We start from the raw sequence: 19,435 nt of genomic DNA, 5'->3' as shown, positions 1-19,435 counted from the left end.
CTGGTATCTGAAACTTTCTCAACCACAAAGTGTCGTTCAAGAAAAAAGGATGACTAATCGATCACCATAGATGGTTACGAATCTCAACAACGAGAAAAATATTAATGAGAATAATCGAGCTTTAGAGAGCTTTTTGGCACAGGCAGACAGTCGCGTTGTACGGAGTACCTACTAATTCCATAGTCGCGGCAGAAGACTTCGTTTCATACACAGATATAAGAACATTTGTATATAATGTTCTTATATCTGTGCATAATATGTAGGTACTTCTGTAAAGATAAGGAGATCAGCTGATACAGAACATAATCGAGAATGCTACCGTTGGTTTAGCATTATGTATACCTGCGCGGGTCCTTCAAAATCCTTGGTATAACTAGAAACTTCAATTATTAATCTAAATTATATGCCTAGAAAATAGTTCTTAACTTGCTTGATATGATAATTAATACTCTTTAGAAACAGAAATAAAGTAAACAATATGTCAATTAGTGTCAATATTTCGTACTTCTTGTTGCACATTCTTTGTTTCGCCTTCAAAATTTCCTGAATAAAATGTACTAGGTACCTATTGAAAATGAGTGATATATAAAAACAGCCAAAACTGGTGTAAGCAAGAAATGAGCACATCATGAAATTCTCAGTTTAATAAAAAAAATATAAAAAGACAATAATGGAGGTAAGTAACACACTCAACTCAAGGAGAATTTAGTCACGAATCATGAGTTGATTCCCGTTGCAATGGTAGCTGATAGGGAACAATAACATTCCCAAAAAGGGATGGCTTCAGGCGGCTGGTCGTAAAATCACAGCCGAAATGTCAAAATTGTAAGATTGTTTTGTATGATTTTAACCAGGCCCGGACACATGAGGATGAGAGAGAAATACTCATCCAATTACGAGTGATACCTTTACGCATATGGGAAGTAGGTAATCTTGGTTGTTTTGAAAGACGAAAAAGTTGCGTCGAACTGTATATATTAGATAAACACTTTTTAGCTTTTATGTTGTTTTCAATCGATCGAACTGAAATTTTGTGATTTGTCCTAATGTATTTGTTTATTATTTGTAAATATGTTTAGGATGTAAAAATATATTTCTGACAATAATAAAAGTTTGTATAAAAAATGACATTTTTGAATTTGAAATAAAACTTGAGTTACCAATGGTCGAAGTATTGTACCTAAATGAAGAAAGATATCGTAGATACATACTATCGTCATTTTGTTATATATTTTTTAAATATACAGGAAATAGATTTTGACGAATATTGCGATCCAACCAACCCGAAGAAAATAAAGTACGATGACATCTTGTCGGCGTCACGTCGCATTGTGGGGGCGGTCGTCCGCACACCTTGTACGGTATGTGACAATCATATTATTACTCATGCACGGCTCCCCTTTGCCCTTATTATTATGTCGTATTTATTAAACCAGTTAACAAATGAAAAATATAATATTTTATTTTATTTCAGAAAGCAAACATGTCGGAGTCGCTGGGAATGGAGGTGTATCTTAAACAAGAATTCATGCATTTTACGGGATGGTAAGCTTGATTCAATAGTATTGATACAACGATAAGCAAATCCAATGATATATGTACAGGAGTCAATAATCGTACTATAAACAAAATGTATTCTTGTTTCCACGACCAAGTCAAACGAATGTAGGTACAGAGCAAATGATCCTACAATTGTTTTCCCTAGAAAGCTTTATGTGAAAATTCGGGTTAAAAGGTATCTCATAGTGCAGACATCAATCTACCAGTACGAATGCAAATAAATGATATTGATATCATATGTTTTGAGTTAGAAAGACACAAACATCCATAGTTTTTAATTAATTACAAAGCTAGTGAACACTTTTATGATTCAATCATTAAATATTACATAATAATTAAAAAACAAACATTTGAATAGATTAAATGAAAGCATCTAGATACATATTTTGGCGTACCCCAAGAGTCAATTATTAGACCCACTGTCTGTTGCGGTAATTATCTAGATAATTACAAGTTAGTACAAGGATAAAGTAGTAACTCAAGCGATTCAGGAAAAATGTATTTTTGAACTAATAATGAACAGAAAAACACATGGAATCGATGGAATTTTACAGCTTCAAAGAGCGCGGCGTGCGCAACGCCCTGTCCATGCTGTCTGATGACCAGAAGCGATACGGCGTGGTGACAGCCACGACGGGCAATCACGGCATCGCCATGAGCTACCATGCTTCACAGCTCAGCATCCCATGCTGTGTGGTCGCACCCACCCACACGCCGCTCAGCAAGATGACGCGCTGCGAGAAGCTCGGCGCCAAGGTCATCCTCCATGGTAGCAATTACGCTGATGCTAATCTACACGCCATGACTATCAAGAAGGATAAACGGATGACGTTTATTAATGGGTAATTTTTTATTTAATTTTATTAACTTGTGATTTCATGAATGAACCCTAACAAACCTTTTTTATTTAAGAAATTTCTGTGTGAAGGTTTGTTGGGTTAAATGGAATCACTTACTCAAATTGCCCTTGGTTTACCAATGCTACCCCTTGTTCTAAACCAATGCTAATCCTTGGTATAAACCAAGGGCAATTTGAGTATGTGATTCCATTTAACCACTAAAATTAAACGTCAAACACTTTACAATCATCAGATCAGCCATTTTCTTCGCTAATCTCTCACATCCATGAACGACCTGCGAATTGATTATAGTCTGACACATCTTTCACCTGTATTTATAGTTTAATGCTTACGTGTCTACAACTATATCCCACAGCTACGACCACCCGAACGTGATAGAAGGGCAGGGCACTGCCGGCATCGAGATCATCGAGCAGGTGCCTAATGTGGACGCCATCATCGTGCCGTGCGGCGGCGGCAGTCTGCTCTGCGGCGTCGCCATCTCCGCCAAGCATCTCAAGCCTGACACCGAAATATACGTATGGATTTATCGTAATACCACAATAGCGGTAAAAAAAACGCGATACCGACTCATTGAATATACACACGGTGAGGGGAAGGAAAACTACTGAGCGATCTAGTGACATCTGATGGACGTGTCACCTGACAAAACTGATGGATAAAGCTGTAACTTAAAACCTTAGGAATATAAGGAAATTGAAAAAGAAGTCGAATTTTTAATTTCATATAGGACATCGGGATAGCTTATTTTTTGATACGATACTAACTCTCAGTACTCACTTATTCAATAAAACGTAAACAGTAGATTCGGTCGGGTAAAATACGCAATATTTTATTTTAAATTGTTTAATTTTTAGGGCGTCGAGACAGATAGAACGTGCAGCATGGTGGAATCGCTCAGAAAGAACGAACGAGTTCGAATAAACATCGACTCTACTATTGCTGACAGTTTGGCTATTAATATGGTCGGCGTCAACACTTTCCACAGCGTCAAAGGCTTAGTAGATAAAATGGTATTTTTTTATTTTCCTTTTAATTAGCTAGTAGAATTGTTTTTATGTGTGCACGCCATAGTGCACGTGTGTATAACTCTTGCCCACGCAAAAAAATGTTTGAAACATTTGAATATAATGGAATTTCAATTCCCAATCCCCCGGGTATTTTTTTTATTTTTATTGATCTTGGCAAATGGAATTAGATATACAGATACCTTAGACCCTGACTGTATTCAACTCGCGCGCTATCTATCTATAGATGCTATATGATAAACGTCTGACTCCGTCATTTTTGTCTAAATACGTACATATTCAGTTTCTCTCAAAATCAGATTATTTCAGAATAAAGCGATTTTTTTTTATTTCTAGGTCGTGGTGAAAGAGGACTGGGTAGCGCGGGCTATAATGCACATTGTTGAAGAAGAGAGGTTGGTGGTGGAAGGCGCGGGGGCAGTTACTATAGCAGCTATTATGGCTGGGCTGTTTCCCAATCTTAAAGGCAAAAAGTAAGATATATTTGCACTCAGATATAGTGAACATGCATGATGAGTTCTGATGACATTTCGATTTTGAATAAGAATAAAATATCGTACATAGGGATAGAGCATCATATATTGAAGGGACCTTCCCTTACAAACAGAAAGAAGGGACCCAGGAAAACCAACAGCTAGTTTGAACAGAAAATTTGCTATTTGCCACCACGCGTGGCACAGTTTCTTGTAATTTTTTTCATAGAAACTTTCAACTCTAATTGCAGCTGAGAATGTAATTTATGTTTGACCTCTGGCGGCTCTGTCTCATAAGACAGAGAAAGGTCATCTTCTTGTCATATCAGGTAGTGAAACAAATTAAAAGACATCCACCGATAAGAGCGATGTTGACAATGTGTCTTGTTTCTATGCAATGGATATTGTTTTTTTAAATTCCAGAGTGGTGTGTATCCTTTCTGGGGGTAACATAGAAACGACAATATTGGCGCGAGCGCTGGAGCGCGGCATGGCGGCAGAGGGCCGGCTGGTGAAGTTCAAGGTGACTGTGAGCGACAAGCCGGGCGGCATGGCGGATCTGTGCACGCACCTCGCCGGCATCGGCGTCATGATGCGCGACTGCGTGCCCGAGCGCGCCTGGGTCAAGGGAGACGTCTTCAGTGTCGAGGTAATTGACGTTGTCTGTGATAGAAGCTTCAAGTTGGTTCAGTCTGTCATTATCACCAAACACAGTCTTCAAAGTCGACAAAAATTACTCGCTTGCGATAAATTACTACACAATTAAGCGACTGCAGTCATTAAAATATAGTGATACGAGGAAATGTTGACATCGTAGCTCGTGGTTGGTTCCGCCCAAGACATACCATATACTCCCATGGATGTCGTACGAATCATTTAAGAGACACATAGCCTTAGACACAACAATAGAATACCCAAGGAAGGTTGATGACAGGCAGGCGCCCGGTTGAAAGTCAGCCGAATCTTCAATTATTATTACGCTTACGATGGGCTTTGCAACTGGCAAATGCAAAATACGTGGAGACGAGAGAGCTGAGAGAAAAAGGTCATGTGAGATCGAAAATCTGACAACTGCCAGTAAAATTTACTCTGTCTGCCACCATGCAGCGTTTACTTTTTTCATGATGAGTTCTTTCACAGATGAAAGTGATAGTCGAGACCAGAGGATGGGACCACGCCAAAGAGTTGATAGAACTGATAAAGAAGCATTACAAAGAGTATTTCTTCCAAGACATGCGCGACAACGCGGACAAGAACGCGAGCGCGCGCCGCGGCCCGTGCCTCGCCCCCAATCCTGTCTGCATGCAAAAATAAAACGGTTGCCAACTGTAACATCTCGAAGTGCTCATGTCTCTTAATAAATTGTTAATTTACTGTCATAATATTATTTTTATTTTACGTTCTAATAACAAAAAAATATTGGATTTTGTGATAGTGGCTTTTAGATATACCTACTCGTAAGAAATGTTGGAATCCTTTATTTCAATAGTAACTATAGAAAAGACATCAACGAACTCGTAAAAATTAAGTTTGTTGTTTTGAATGAGACTGAATTTGTCAATCATTTAATTTGAGTAGGGTAAATCCGCTACTTGCCTTATTCGGGTAATAACTATTTTCTTTTTACTACAAAATTATTAAATTTAAGTATACATATACTATATTCGTAGAAGATATAACGTTATATTAAAGATAAAAGAAAATATTTTTGCACTAACTTGTAACAAAAATTCTTGTCTACTGCTTTCAATTTTCTGCTTGAGTGACACTGACATGGATCAACTGAAATAGTCATAAGTTTCAAAAGTCTCCAACTTCTACAAATACAAACCTAAATCAACAGGACAAAACAACAAACCAGTTAACTATCTGCCTAAAAATGACATACACATAAATATGGCATAACGAAATCAAACCCGTCCAATATCCTGCCACAACGTGCAATAGAAGACAAGATAAGCATTAATCATGATGAAGCCAAAGGAAGTCGCCGTTCCTACCGAAGATCCAGTCAACAAGACGCCTTTAGGGGAATCCCCAGCTGTGCTCACGAAGCGTTATGTTGCTAAAGTTAATTCTTGGTGCCCGGTACGATCACTATCATAATAGTCTCTTATTTATTATTCATGATAGAATTTGGATAGCATTACCTTAGTGTTAGTATGTAAGGCCTACCTATCTTTAAAAATACATGTATATATTTATGCTATTACTTTTGATGCACAATATACATAGCACTATATCTAGCTCAGGTCGTGGCATCCACTATAATAAAAAAAAAATTTTTTTTATTAGCACTTAGGTATTACTACATAACTAAATTAGGTACTTTACAATTGTCTTTACTAATTAGAAACAATATTTTCCAGCACATCTGAATGTTTGTTTTTAAATCATAAAGTTACTTGTGTTCTTGTAATATGAAGCGTTACACATTTTATTACAGAAACCAGAAGTTTACAATCCAGAATACGATAGCTATTCAGATGAAAAAAATCCAAAAAATATTTATTACGAAGACGTAGTCGCAGCGGCCGCAGCCATCAAGAATGATATACCTACTACACAGCTCCTGGTTCGTGATCGCAGTTATCGTACACAATTAATTACTTATATTGATGGCTAAACTTGGTTTAGAGACTTATAAAATGTTTTGATGGAACGTATATGTATAACGCCAATATATGGTCCATCAGACACGTGTACAGTCGGGGTCAATTAAACCTAACCTAACTAACTTACTACCACATGTGATAAGTCAGTTTTACTCTCTAGCCCCGAATGTACGTTGTACGTACATAGCTTACACAGTGGTTAAGCGGCAGCACACTTGTTTTCGTGCCGACCAAAGCTTTTTTTCAATTATATCATTTTTGGTCACATCAAGCTATTTTATTTAGCTTTAATAATGATCGTTACAGAAGTCGCGGCGCTGTGCTGAATTCCACATGGAACTGAGTTACAAACTCGAGACCACCCATAAGACCGGCAGGTATTTTTTCTCCTCTTGATATGTAAATCTGATCGATATAATATCATGTGAAATATACCTAATAAAACACCAATATTTTTCATCTTTCAGTTTCCTAGAACGTGGGGCTCTTTATTGTTTGTTGAATTTGACTGAAGAGCAAAAACAATATGGAGTCATTACTGCGTCCATGGGAAACTGGGCTATGGTAATTTTTGTATTCTTTGCATTTTTGTTTTTAACCGGGACCCAATTCTGATTTTATACAGCCACACTTGAAAAAGCCTTTTTTTGCTCCGAAAACTTAATTGCATCATCTAGGTTCGTTTTGAATATCACATGGTCTAACCCAAATCCCGAAATTACCAGGTGTTGTAATGTTAATTTGTAATATTACGAAAGACAGTCAGCATCAAGCAACAAGTCGATATATCGACAGGTCATTATGGTTTTTATGTTATTCGATTATTTTATCTGACACAGGCATTAGCATATCATGGAAACAGACTTAAAATCCCAGTGACAGTGGTAATGCCAGTCGAAACAAGTTTCAGTGTGGTGGATAAATGTCACGAATATGAGGCAGTCGTCATTTTGTACGGGAGAAATTTAGCGGAAGCTAAACGACACGCATTTTATATAATTTCTGAAAGTGGATCCGTTTACTTGAATAGGTAAGTTATATTTAATTAAAACACTACCTAATTTATCTTCATATTTATTACAAGCCCCAAAAGCCTTGAGTCACATTCTACGCTACCGCAATCCTGTTGGATCAAAGAAAATTTGTTCTCTGCGTTGGATATGTACTATTCTGTTTGCTCGTGTATGTGTACAATCGACATCACATCAACCAATAAAAAATTCAAATATTACCACGGCATAGAGGTCCGCGCAGGCTAACTTAGACGCGGCTGACTATACAGGATTGAAACTTTCACTAATTAAATGACAGAATATATTTTTTCTTTCCCCCCCAGCTACGATCACCCAAACAGTATTGCTGGCGCAGGCACAATCGGTCTAGAAATATTGAAACAACAACCAGAAACTGACGCCATCATAGTCCCCGTGGGAGGTGGAGGTCTACTTGCAGGAATAGCCACAGCTGTCAAGAAGAAAAAGCCTCAAATCCTAGTATATGTAAGTTACTCTGTATAACTGTTTTCTCATACCTCATTTATATTATGTATGCAATAATATTCAACAAAATTGATGTCTCTATATCTTTCAGGGCGTGGAACCAGATAAAAGCTGCTGCTTTTTTAAGGCATTGGAAAATGAAATCCCTTACGCAACTGCTGTAACACGCGGATTAGCAAAATCCTTAGAAGTCCCTATCGCTGGATATAATGCTTTTTATACTGCACAGTCGTTAGTGGATAAAGTGGTAAAACATTAATGGAATTAACATTATCTAAATTACATCGGAATCAATTTTGTAATTTACTCTTTACCATGACGCATATGTACTGCCATATTTTCTAAATCTAACGATTCCCATTTACCCATCTTTAGAAAACCTATAATAAATTATAGACCTAAACTTTGTTCTGGAATCACACTCACATCTATTTTAAAAAACCCGCATCAAAATCCGTTGCGTTTTAAAGATCTAAGCATAGTAACCTACATAGTGACAGACACACAGCGAAAAGCTACTTTGTATTATATCATTGAAGAAAATGAAAATACTATGAATATCAATACTAAAAGTACAAATAGTAAAAAACATGTGGTTTATTAGATCTTGGTAGATGACGACTGTATCGCGAAGGCCGTCACACATCTGTTGGAGCACGAGATGATGGTGGTCGAGGGCGCCGGCGTTACGGGCCTGAGCGGTTTGATGACGCTGCCGAAAACTACGCCCGAATTGGCGGAAAAGAAGTATTGTATCCTTTACAACATTAATTCTTGAGAAAGAGTAAAGTAGTAAATTTTTAGATAATATTTCTGCTTATGTTAGACTGAATTATTAGACAGCGCCTTTATGATATTACCTAGTTTCTTACAAAAATAATTAAACTGGTAATAACATTATTGATTGCAGTGTGGTATGCGTTATCACTGGAGGCAATCTGGATCTCGGTGTCCTACCGCGCGTGGTAGACCGGGCAAAGGCAGTAGATGGACGCTTGATAAAAATCGTTGTAAGCATCAAGCTATGTCGTTATTTTATAATTCCGCTAAAATATTAAAAACTGCCTACTTGGTGAAGTAAGAGATGGAATTCGGGAATTAGGCATTTAGTCCAATGCTCATGGGCACTATATGAACCTATATGTTATAACAGTTGTACCTCTACCAAGCCGTTTGTTTGTTAGGTTAGGCTAACGTTTCGAGTACCAAGTTCAAAATGTTTGGATTTACGGTTTAGCTATGAAAAATCAAACTTTAACTATAAGCTATAAATCAACCGCAGCGCTGTTCCGACGAAAAGATGTTGCCGACTTTAGCTATTTTGTTATTTGAAAAAGGAATGGAGATCTAGTACAGGTCTTTCAACCTAGAATCATGAAGCTAATAATGTTTAGTAACAAAGAATACATATCTTTCAGGTAACTTTAAAGGCTCCCCGAATACGAGAGAAATCGAAAATCTTTAACGTGATAGCAAGTGTCGGTTGCCATATTCGTGAATCCAGCCTTGAACACTCTTGGTCGGATGACTGTGATTTCTATGATATCGTATGTACAATTTCTATCTCTCCGAGCAATGAAATTAATAAACTTCACACACCTGTGTTTCATGGCGGTTACCCACAACTAACTTCTACTATTAAAAATACCTTGGCACTCAGCTGAAGTTCTTTCACATAGTTTCTTTGACAATCACAATCATCTTCCTATTGTGCCTCTATCTATATATATATATATATATATTATTTTTAATTCCTTCATACTATACCGTGCTATTGATAACCTAGACATTGGCGAACTCATCGTTTTGGTGAACAATGGAGCCTAAACACAAGAAAAAGAATTAAAGAAGTCTTGAGGACAAAATATCGAAAAAGAATAAAACAAGTGGTCCGTCGAGATATAATGTATTAACGTGGTATAACTAAAACCCTATTTATTCTATTTTTAGCTCACATTAGTTTGCGAGGCTCGTGACGCCACACAAGCTGCTTCGCTTAGACGAATTATGGAAAAATTATTTCCCAACATGTGTGAATTCCTGGATGAGCAGTTTCTCTACAACGCATACCCAGCATGTCCTTGCTATACAAAAGTACTATTCTAAAGTTCAGAAAACGAAGAAAAATAACTAGAAGAAATAAGGTTTTATGACAGTAAAACTTTGTTCATGGTTCATTTAAAAACAAGTAAATCTAAACAAAGAAGTAACCGTGGAAACTTTGCCTGACAAACATCATTCATACAGACATTGTAACAATAAATAACGCCATCCAATAAATTTTCAACAATTAAATTCGACATTGTATAAATATAACCTAACTATAGAGCCATATCCAAACGATGAAGTCAGTTGTGTGAAACTAATCATTAAAGTGCTTTCAAGCCTACAAATTCCAAAATGTCTCGAAAAAACGTAAGTAATATCATTTAGATATAAAAAACACCTAGGTATCTATTTAAATTTATTACTTGCCTATTTATTTATCTTGTAAGATTTATTTATATTTATTTTGATTAGGATAACATATTTTTTATTCCCGTTACGATACAGGAAGATTACGACGAGTTCTGCGATCCTGATCGTCCTAGGCTCATCAAAATGGAGGATGTAACGAGCGCCGCTGATAGGATAAGGGAACACGTAAACTACACCCCGTGTGTGGTCAGTAATAAAAAACATCTTCATTAAATACCAACTGTCGGTGCCATATCCCATTTATCAGGGGTATGGATATGTTCTCATGCAAATAAAGTCCTTAAATAATCTATGATATACACACAGACCATTTAACCTTATACCTATACATAAGTAAAATGCATGTCATATTAGATAATGCTTTCTGTAATAGTAGGTAAGTTAAGTTGGATTAAATAAATAAAAGTACTAGTAGTATTCATAGAAGTAATTAATTTGAATAAATGGGAGACCCATGCGAATTTCATCAAAATCCTTTATTTTTCAGGCATCACATTGGCAAGAACAATTTGTCATACATTTGTATTACAAAGAAGAATTATTGCAAAAGACTGGCAGGTAATAATAGTATCAGTATAACATGCGTACAGTATTGCATACTGAAATAATGTTGTTGTACTTTCATTTTAAATTTTTTCAGCTTTAAAGAAAGAGGAATGTTGAATGCCTTACTGCTCCTTCCAGCGGACAAAAAAAAGATTGGGGTGGTCATAGCGTCTTTGGGGAATGAAGCGATCAGCTTTTCTTATTATGCGTCTAAGATGAACGTGCCTCTGTACGTGGTAATGCCGCCGTACGTTGCCATCATGAAGCAACAGCGATGCCACGCTCTAGGAGCCAAAGTGATCCTGCAAGGAGCCACTCTCATGGACTCGCAGAGATATGCCCGGGCCATAGCAAGAGATAAAGGACTGACTTATATTAACAGGTAGACTTTAATTTTCATTTCTTCGAATAGAACATTATATCTATCATATATTATATCATTCTTCAATAAATATATGAATATCTTAGGGAGAAGAGAAGAAGTAAGTCTGAAACCTAATATTTTTACGAAAATTAGACTGATGATTCTCGATAGCAGTAATAGTTATCTCCAAACAATGGGATAAGACCAGAAGAATTGATAAAAACATTAGAGTCGTATATTTTAGTAGCAAGTCTCTGCATTTCAGTCGAGACCATCCTCACATCTTGGCGGGCTATGGCACCATCGGATTGGAAATTTTGGAGCAGGTGCCTTACGTGGACGCGGTGATTATACCAGTCGGACAAGGAGGCCTAGTGGCGGCTGTCGCGACCGTCATCAAGTTTTTGAAGCCACATTGTCTGATTTATGTAACTTTTTCTAATAACAATTTATAGACTTAAGATAGGTGTACCTATTTGTTAGACCACTGACTTTTAAAGAAAACATTTGACATTTATCCCAATCCCAACTAATATTATAAATGCGAAAGTAAGTTTGTTACCTCTTACGCATTACCTACTGGGCCGAATTATGTAATGAAATTTGGTACACGGGTAGAAAATAACATGGAGTAACACATACTTACCTACTGAGACATACTTTTTATCCCGAAAATCCCACGGGAGCGAAGCCACGGGGCGCAGCTTATCAATAATAAAGCCTAAAATAAAAGCCTAGTTTAATATTTATCGATGATTGAAGGACAGCACTGGTACCAGGCACAGCCAAATCTTAAAAAATATTAAGGTATATTTTTTAAGTAACTAAAAGTGCTCCCAGTCAGACAAGATAGAGAGACGAGTCAACTGTTTCAGGGAGTCCAAACGGAAGCAATGGCCCCATTGTTCGAATCGCTGAAGGTCCAATCGTCTGTGGTTGTGAACACGCAGCAAACAATGGCTGACGCCATAGCTGTTCATTCCACCGGTGCCAACTCCCTACACAATGCAATTCCATTGGTGGATAAAATGGTATGCGGTTGGTCCACCATTATAAAAAGCATCTTTAGTTAACATCGCAACTTCATTGCAAACAATAACTGTTTTATCTATTGAAACAACTAAGTGAATATTGATGTTTACCAGGGTCTAATTCATAATTTAGTGCTCAGATGATTCAAACAATAAAGACATGAAAACTCTTCAACATTAATTAACTTCAACTCAAAACAGTAAGACAAGTTGATTGTCTTTATACAAAAAATGTATTAACCTGGGTGATAAGGGATTGTAGAGACTTAAAACACTGTGACCACTATTGACAGCTTACATTTTTTTTAAATGATGTTCTAGTTGCTCGTTAAAGAAGATTGGATAGCTCGGGCGATGCTGCACTTGATCGAAAAGGAGAAGCTCATAGTAGAAGGGGCGGGGGCATGTCCTCTGGCTGCGATCCTAGGAAATATTGTTCCCGAACTAAAGACTAAACAGTACGTGGAAACTACGAGGTCCCGGGTTCGATCCCTGGTCTGATTAGCCCGGGTCTTGATGTTTATCTATATGTGTATTAACAATATAGTATCGTTGAGTTAGTATCCCATAGCACAAGTCGAACTTACTTTGGTAGGCTTTAGGTAGGTGCTTCTTAAGAACACAATGTAAAATTTTATTAACTTTGAGGAACCCGGGCTCGGATCTGCGGTAATCTTCAAATCCATACAACTATAACAAATGTTATCACGAATTGGTTCTAGTTCTAATTTGACATCGGATGAAAGTGACTCTAAATGGAGATAACATTTATGCGTAAATTGAGTTTCAGTTACGACATACCTACCTCAAGAAAAATAACTTCACACTCTGAATGTGAGAATGCGATACACTTACTATATAAGCGATAGACAATCAATATTAGCGTTTTGCTGGCTAATTACCCACGTTCTAAATGCGTAAATTCTTTGTAATTTTTTCAGTGTGGTGAGCATTCTCAGCGGTGGGAATGTGGATTCTCTTACTTTGAACCGCTGCATCGACCGCGGACTGGCGGCTGATTACAGACTGGTGAAGTTCACTGTTAGTGGACTAGTATAATACAATAATAACTAAATAAGTAGATACGTATTTACTGCTTAAGCTTCCCGAGAACATTCAGGCAGTATGATCAGATCATGTTATAACTTCTGAATATTGCTTCTGAACCACGGAGTGTTACTGTAGCAGTGGAAACCTAAAACTCTAAGCTGGTTTAATTATATGTTTGCTTGCAGTGTGCCGTTTCCACTCTAGCATGATCACTCTAATATTAGTTACGTTTCGTAGAAGGTTGTTTTCACCTGCATATTAACTGTCAAGGGACTATTATTAGACAATATAAGACTCCAAAGGGAATCGATGTCCGAGCGTCTAGTGTTCTCAAAATTGCTGTCGTATCAACAAAATGTTTCGTTTCAAACCCCGGGCGACACAGTTATCAATACAACCGAGAGTGTGCTCAAAGTGTACATACATACATACATTGTGATACACACACTGTGAATGGTATATTTTCATCAGGTGAGCATTAAGAACACGCCATTTTCCAACGCTCAACTTCTGAAGCTCATTGCCGCGGGCGGCTACAGCGTGGTGCGCCAATTCCGAGACAACTCGTGGGTTGACGACGAAACATACACTATTGAAGTAAGTTTTCAAGTAAACAACGAATGTTATAGAATCTTATTTACCCACCACTTTCTTGGTCCCACATTTTCCGATTATTCTGAACCTGACCCGAAATCCTGACCCGGTCGTGGGTTAGGTTTGGAATATGAAAAAATAATTAGTTTTTATTTCGAACGTAACCCTAGTCCTAACCTGACCCGACGTGTCGTTCCTATCATAACCCGAATTGCGAAGTAGGTAGGTTTCCCTCTCCCCTTTCTAATAAAAAGAACTTATATGTCAAATCAGAGTTTAATATATGAAACAACTAATTAAAATATCACAGAATCAACATAATTATTGAATAATCTTATACTTATAAAAATTTTTGTCACATCATTAATGATACATTTACAAAATATAAAAAAAATAGTGTCGAATGTAAATTTTATATTTCTAAACTGTCCCTCACCTTACCATTTCTGCGGTATTTCTTTTCCCTCATTAATAATTTAGTAATTAAAATATTACAGAATCAACATTATTAATAAACAATAATAATAAAATTATTTCACGAGTAAAGATTTTTTTGTCGAATATAAAATTACATTTCTAAGGAGTGACCTACAGTAATCGTTCCATTTTTGACTTGACCAACAACGTACAAAATCCATAAATCTCGGTTAATTGAATTTTCGCTCCTTTTTTCATTTATTTTTTTTTCACAATGTTTAAATCAGAATCACATTTGAGAGCAATTAAAACTGTCATTAAATTGCAGTTTCCTCGGATTTTTTTATTAATCCGATTATGCCACCCTTCAAGATAATTTGTGGTCCTGTGTCTTTCCTCGCTAACACACCAGACGTCAATAAACTTCTCATCTTTTAACCACTGCTTAAACATATAAGCAGAGAATGAGTTTAATTTTTCATCAGAGTTCATAATATCCAAAATGTAATTCCAACCTTCAATAATTAAATTTCGGGGCAAAAGAGGTAAAGCAGTGCACAAAGCTACTGTTCGGTATTGTAGCTTACTTTTATCTAATTTTAATTCTTTAGCTCGTTTCTTCACAGCCTTTGCCATATGGATCTGACAGCCCTTAATCTGGACTTCAGGAAAAATTAATTGCATAGCATTCATAGCTGCTTGCATATTTTCATAGCATTTATGTATTGTCTCTTTGATTATCGTTGTTTTGCTGTAAAATAAATTTGACATTATTATTTTATCATTAACTCTGATACTATCGGGTCTGTCAAAAAAAAGATTGGATACAGTTAACTGCATTTAATATTTTTGTGATAGTTAACGCATCTCCATACAACTGTTTCTTTGTTTATTCTTTTCTTTGTGTACTGGTAACCAGCTCGTAACAATAAAGTACCACCATTTCGATTTATAAAATTTAAATCACAAATATTATACGAACATCCTGTTACATTAGACATAGTCTGCAAAATAAAACCAAGTACTAGTTATTTATCATCGCGCATCATAGACGGAAATATGTAACCAACAATGCACATTAAAGGATGTCAATTGGTTAACCAACCGTTTATATAAATTTAAATTGCACAGTTTTTATATGACAACAGCGCATCACACACAAGTGACAACAGAATAAATAAAGTTGCGGTAATAAGAAAAAAATATTTTCAAAAGTTAAAGTAGTTTTACATTCGACAGTTTTATTTTACAATTTTTAAGGTTCATGTTTGTTTATGAAATATATTTATTTTGTGATATTTTAATTAGGTGTTTTAAATATTAAACTCTGATTTGACACATAAGTTCTTTTTATTAGAAAGGGGAGAGGGAAACCTACCTACTTCGCAATTCGGGTTATGATAGGAACGACACGTCGGGTCAGGTTAGGACTAGGGTTACGTTCGAAATAAAAACTTAATTATTTTTTCATATTCCTAACTTAAACCACGAAATCCTGACCCGGTGTGGTCAGGATTTCGGGTCAGGTTCGGAATAATCGAAATTTTCCAACCAATATAAGTAGTTATTAAAACCCCCGATCTCGCATCAATTTATTTCAGGTTAAACTCGTATGTGAAACCAAAGGCCTGGAACACTCGTTGGAACTGAAGAGAGTCATAGAACGAGCTTATCCCGGCGCCGCTACTTTTGAAACAGAACCCTTCAACGACAAAAGGACTTGCCCGTGTTACGTTCGAAAAATAAGAAATATTATTTAAAATGTTCAAAAAATTTCCTTCACTCTCAGGCCTATGTTTTATGTATGTTTTAACCTATTCTGGCTGAATTAAGAAAAAATTGAAATGTCCTCCCTAGCCCTAAAGAATGAAAACTTAAAATTATAAAGCGATGTCGAAAAGATATGTGTTTTATGATATGTACCTACCTACCTATTTTAGATGTGTACGTACCTACATGGTGTACCTAACTATGTTTTGTAAATGTGTTATTCAATGCCAGAAGATTCTTCACTTGCGGTTTTTAAAGGACTAATGGCCGCCTTTGCCACCGTGTGCAAAGTTACTTTTACAAGTTAGCGTTATGAGTCGAATGATTTTTCCAACTCTATTGGATGGACTAGTGGAATAGACATGGTAACTGTAAATTTCGTATATTTGAGCCATCATTAAAGATGATGTGATTTTGTAAATATATCTCAAAATAAAAAAATAGCACTCCAGAAACATTATTGTAAGGTTCTAGATACCCTGTTATTATTCATATACCTATTTTTATAAAGAGGTAAGTGTTTGTGAGATTGTATGTTTTAGGCGTTTAATCTCCGAAACTACCGAACCGATTTAAAAAATTGTTTCACCATTAGAAAGGTTCATTATCCAAGATTGCTATAGGCTATATTTTATTTCCAAATTCCCACGGGAGCGAAGCCCCGGGCAACATCTAATTATTCACAAAAACGTTAAAGCATAGGTAGGTACTTTATGCTAAAGTACATTTTTCAATATTTGACACTAGCGTGCAATCACAGCTTCGCCCGGATAAAACCATAATAAAAAAGTACCTAGCCTAGGTATGTTACACCTGAAGGTTTCGTCTATCATCAAAAATCGACCCAGTAGATAATCTAGTTTTTCGAGTAAAAATACTTTTTTTTTTCTCTTCGTAATATTACCAGCTAGGCCTTGGGGCTTCGCTCCCGTGGGAATTTCGGGATAAAAAATATATAAGCCTATGTGATATTTCAGGTTATATTCTACCCATAACAATCCGCCCAAAAGATTTTGCGTGAAAGAGTAACACATATAAATCACTCATATCAAGTATTATTTAAACATGAAAAGTACTCATTACGTAAGGCTGTAAATTATCCTTATCCTTACACCTGTGTTTATTTTTCCATTCCATATTATTCTGCCGCATCTGTCCGTTTTCGCGATAAACTAAAAAACTACTACACGGATTTTCGTGGCAATTTTCCTGTTTATAGAATAACAGGGTGTTGTTGACTCATCACTCCTAAAGCTAACAGTTTATGTCATCTAAACCACTATTCCATTCAATTAATTTGCCAAATATTCTTTAGTTCACAATGAATGTTTTTTGGCCATTGTCATTTGGCAAAGGAAGACTTGACATTGGATGCTAAGTTTAAAAACATACTTGCGGCTTTAACATTGTGTATTAATCTGAACAAAATATCAAATAGACACAAAATATGTATACATATATTAAACCCTAATACATAACAACAAAATATACATTTAGTAGCATCGCTTGAATAAAACCAGTTCCAAACAATATTGTCATCATGCTTTGTTCAGCTTGTGCCTGGAACTACTTAGACGCCGTGTCCATAAATTTGGCCATTCTAATATCACGCTTACTCAGCCCATTCACATCATGAGATGAAAGTGTTACCTGAAAGTTAATTCCATAATTAGAGCCAGTCCAGTCCAAGTTATATATTTGAGACAGTCTGAAGATGAAGTGTCAATGGAAATACTGAGAAAAAAATCTCCCTTGTTCGATGGAACTATTTGTCAGTGGAACTAATGAGAATGATGCAAGTATTATATTCAACATCAAGAATATCACAATCACAGTGAATCATGATTATTAATAATTCTTAAATCCAAAAATTACTCTTGTCATCCCAACTCTTGTTCTTCTCTTGTGTTTTGGCTCCATAATTCACCAAAACTATGATTTTGCCAATGTCAAGGTTGAGAATAGTTTGGTCAACCCGGGCACAACTGTGTGGCACTGATACCAGCTAGAGTTGCCAACCCTGCTATATAATATAGTATCCTACTATTTTTTAAATATAGTAAAGTAGTATACTAAAAAAATATGATATGAAAAGCTCAAAAAAAATTATGGTATAATGTATATTTTAACAGATCTACCATCTAAATTTTTATGGCCACTGAATCCAAAAATATATTGGATGCCTGATGGCCTACCATACTACCTAATACATTTAAATTTCAATATAAAAGATAATACTTGATATATTCTTATCAGACTAACATCATGTATCTATGTAAGGCATATATTATTCAGTACCTATGCCTTACATTGTTTTGTTTAGCCACATAGGTAATTGTTTCACCCACCTGTAGCTTATTGTAAACATTAAACCATTCTGGATGGTGATCCATTTTCTCAGCCAGCAATGCCACTCTGCTCATGAAGCCAAAAGCTTCATTGAAGTCCTTAAACTTGAATTCTTTCTCAATAGCATCACGATTTGCCTGGACTTTCCAGCCTGATTGAAGGAGTGGTTGAAGTAAGGTATCTCTCTCTTCTTGGGTTAGTTTATCAGCCTGTAAACAATAAAATCATTACTTAGATTACATTATCCCAACAAATTTTACACATTAGTTCTTACGAAGTAAACACGAAAGCATTATTAATTACCATTTTCCTCTTACTAGTCGAGGCTGTGGCCACTGTGGCGAAACCGGTATGTGGAATAACATTGATCGCGGCCGCGAGTCGCGCTCGCGGGACCGACGACCCCGAAGGGTGAAAGTGTATCGCTATCAAGCTGCCGGCCTTGTACAAACTCCTGCATAGTGACATTTTGCTTTGCGTAAATTCAATTTGTTGTAGGTAGGTAGGCACCTACCTACTTACGTAGTGGATAGAGTTAAGCTAATATTAAAAAGCCAGCACTAATGTAAAATTAGTTTATTCTATTGTACCTACCCAGGTAGTAGTGATTGTGATAGTGATAGTCTATCGATAGTATAGTGACCGTGATACTATCGTATCCTCTAAAATCAGTCATACTATCGATAGTCCTATCGAAACTATCGATCTTTGACGATACTATCGATAGTACCGATACTATAGATTGTATCGATAGATAAAAAAAGTAATACTTGCTTAAGATCGATAGTATCGATACTATCC

The 19,435-nt window shown here is 36.3% G+C and overlaps 3 protein-coding genes across 3 annotated transcripts; 2 read left to right on the top strand and 1 right to left on the bottom strand.

Annotated features, from left to right (window-relative positions):
• Positions 1-59: 59 nt before the first annotated feature.
• LOC128677148 (L-threonine ammonia-lyase-like) lies at positions 60-5,294 on the top strand. Its single transcript, XM_053757791.1, has 9 exons — positions 60-676; positions 1,248-1,361; positions 1,475-1,545; positions 2,115-2,402; positions 2,776-2,938; positions 3,278-3,433; positions 3,785-3,921; positions 4,345-4,570; positions 5,062-5,294. The coding sequence occupies exons 1-9, from the start codon at positions 671-673 to the stop codon at positions 5,233-5,235; spliced, it is 1,335 nt and encodes a 444-aa protein (XP_053613766.1). The 5' UTR covers positions 60-670; the 3' UTR covers positions 5,236-5,294.
• Positions 5,295-5,705: 411 nt separating this feature from the next.
• On the top strand, positions 5,706-16,417 carry LOC128677320 (uncharacterized). The gene is made up of 21 exons (XM_053758069.2): positions 5,706-6,009; positions 6,368-6,496; positions 6,843-6,913; positions 7,004-7,100; positions 7,376-7,566; positions 7,873-8,035; positions 8,127-8,282; positions 8,640-8,782; positions 8,946-9,045; positions 9,454-9,582; positions 9,986-10,134; positions 10,411-10,450; positions 10,589-10,699; positions 11,001-11,071; positions 11,154-11,441; positions 11,689-11,851; positions 12,299-12,454; positions 12,776-12,912; positions 13,396-13,495; positions 13,976-14,101; positions 16,117-16,417. The coding sequence occupies exons 1-21, from the start codon at positions 5,890-5,892 to the stop codon at positions 16,273-16,275; spliced, it is 2,799 nt and encodes a 932-aa protein (XP_053614044.1). The 5' UTR covers positions 5,706-5,889; the 3' UTR covers positions 16,276-16,417.
• A 1,260-nt stretch (positions 16,418-17,677) lies between these two features.
• On the bottom strand, positions 17,678-19,222 carry Pcd (pterin-4a-carbinolamine dehydratase). Its single transcript, XM_053757803.1, has 3 exons — positions 18,938-19,222; positions 18,634-18,843; positions 17,678-17,935 (listed from the first exon to the last, which is right to left on the bottom strand). The coding sequence occupies exons 1-3, from the start codon at positions 19,100-19,102 to the stop codon at positions 17,852-17,854; spliced, it is 459 nt and encodes a 152-aa protein (XP_053613778.1). The 5' UTR covers positions 19,103-19,222; the 3' UTR covers positions 17,678-17,851.
• Between the last annotated feature and the right edge of the window lie 213 nt (positions 19,223-19,435).

This window comes from Plodia interpunctella, chromosome 17 (assembly GCF_027563975.2).
Source record: "Plodia interpunctella isolate USDA-ARS_2022_Savannah chromosome 17, ilPloInte3.2, whole genome shotgun sequence".
In the NCBI taxonomy this organism is placed as follows: domain Eukaryota; kingdom Metazoa; phylum Arthropoda; class Insecta; order Lepidoptera; family Pyralidae; genus Plodia; species Plodia interpunctella.
This window is presented reverse-complemented; position numbering and strand designations above follow the sequence as displayed.

What these genes read in the sequence shown, in the direction of transcription:
- LOC128677148 (XM_053757791.1), top strand. An exon ending in AGCCTGACACCGAAATATAC is followed by an intron (nt 2,939 to 3,277) that starts GTATGGATTTAT and finishes TTTAATTTTTAG; the next exon opens with GGCGTCGAGACAGATAGAAC. An exon ending in AAGGCTTAGTAGATAAAATG is followed by an intron (nt 3,434 to 3,784) that starts GTATTTTTTTAT and finishes TTTTATTTCTAG; the next exon opens with GTCGTGGTGAAAGAGGACTG.
- Pcd (XM_053757803.1), bottom strand. Translation starts at nt 19,102, where the DNA reads ATGTCACTATGCAGGAGTTTGTACAAGGCCGGCAGCTTGATAGCGATA. An exon ending in CGACTAGTAAGAGGAAAATG is followed by an intron (nt 18,844 to 18,937) that starts GTAATTAATAAT and finishes TATTGTTTACAG; the next exon opens with GCTGATAAACTAACCCAAGA. An exon ending in ATGTTTACAATAAGCTACAG is followed by an intron (nt 17,936 to 18,633) that starts GTGGGTGAAACA and finishes ATTAACTTTCAG; the next exon opens with GTAACACTTTCATCTCATGA.
- LOC128677320 (XM_053758069.2), top strand. Translation starts at nt 5,890, where the DNA reads ATGATGAAGCCAAAGGAAGTCGCCGTTCCTACCGAAGATCCAGTCAAC. An exon ending in CCAAAATGTCTCGAAAAAAC is followed by an intron (nt 10,451 to 10,588) that starts GTAAGTAATATC and finishes GTTACGATACAG; the next exon opens with GAAGATTACGACGAGTTCTG. An exon ending in ACAGACTGGTGAAGTTCACT is followed by an intron (nt 13,496 to 13,975) that starts GTTAGTGGACTA and finishes TATTTTCATCAG; the next exon opens with GTGAGCATTAAGAACACGCC.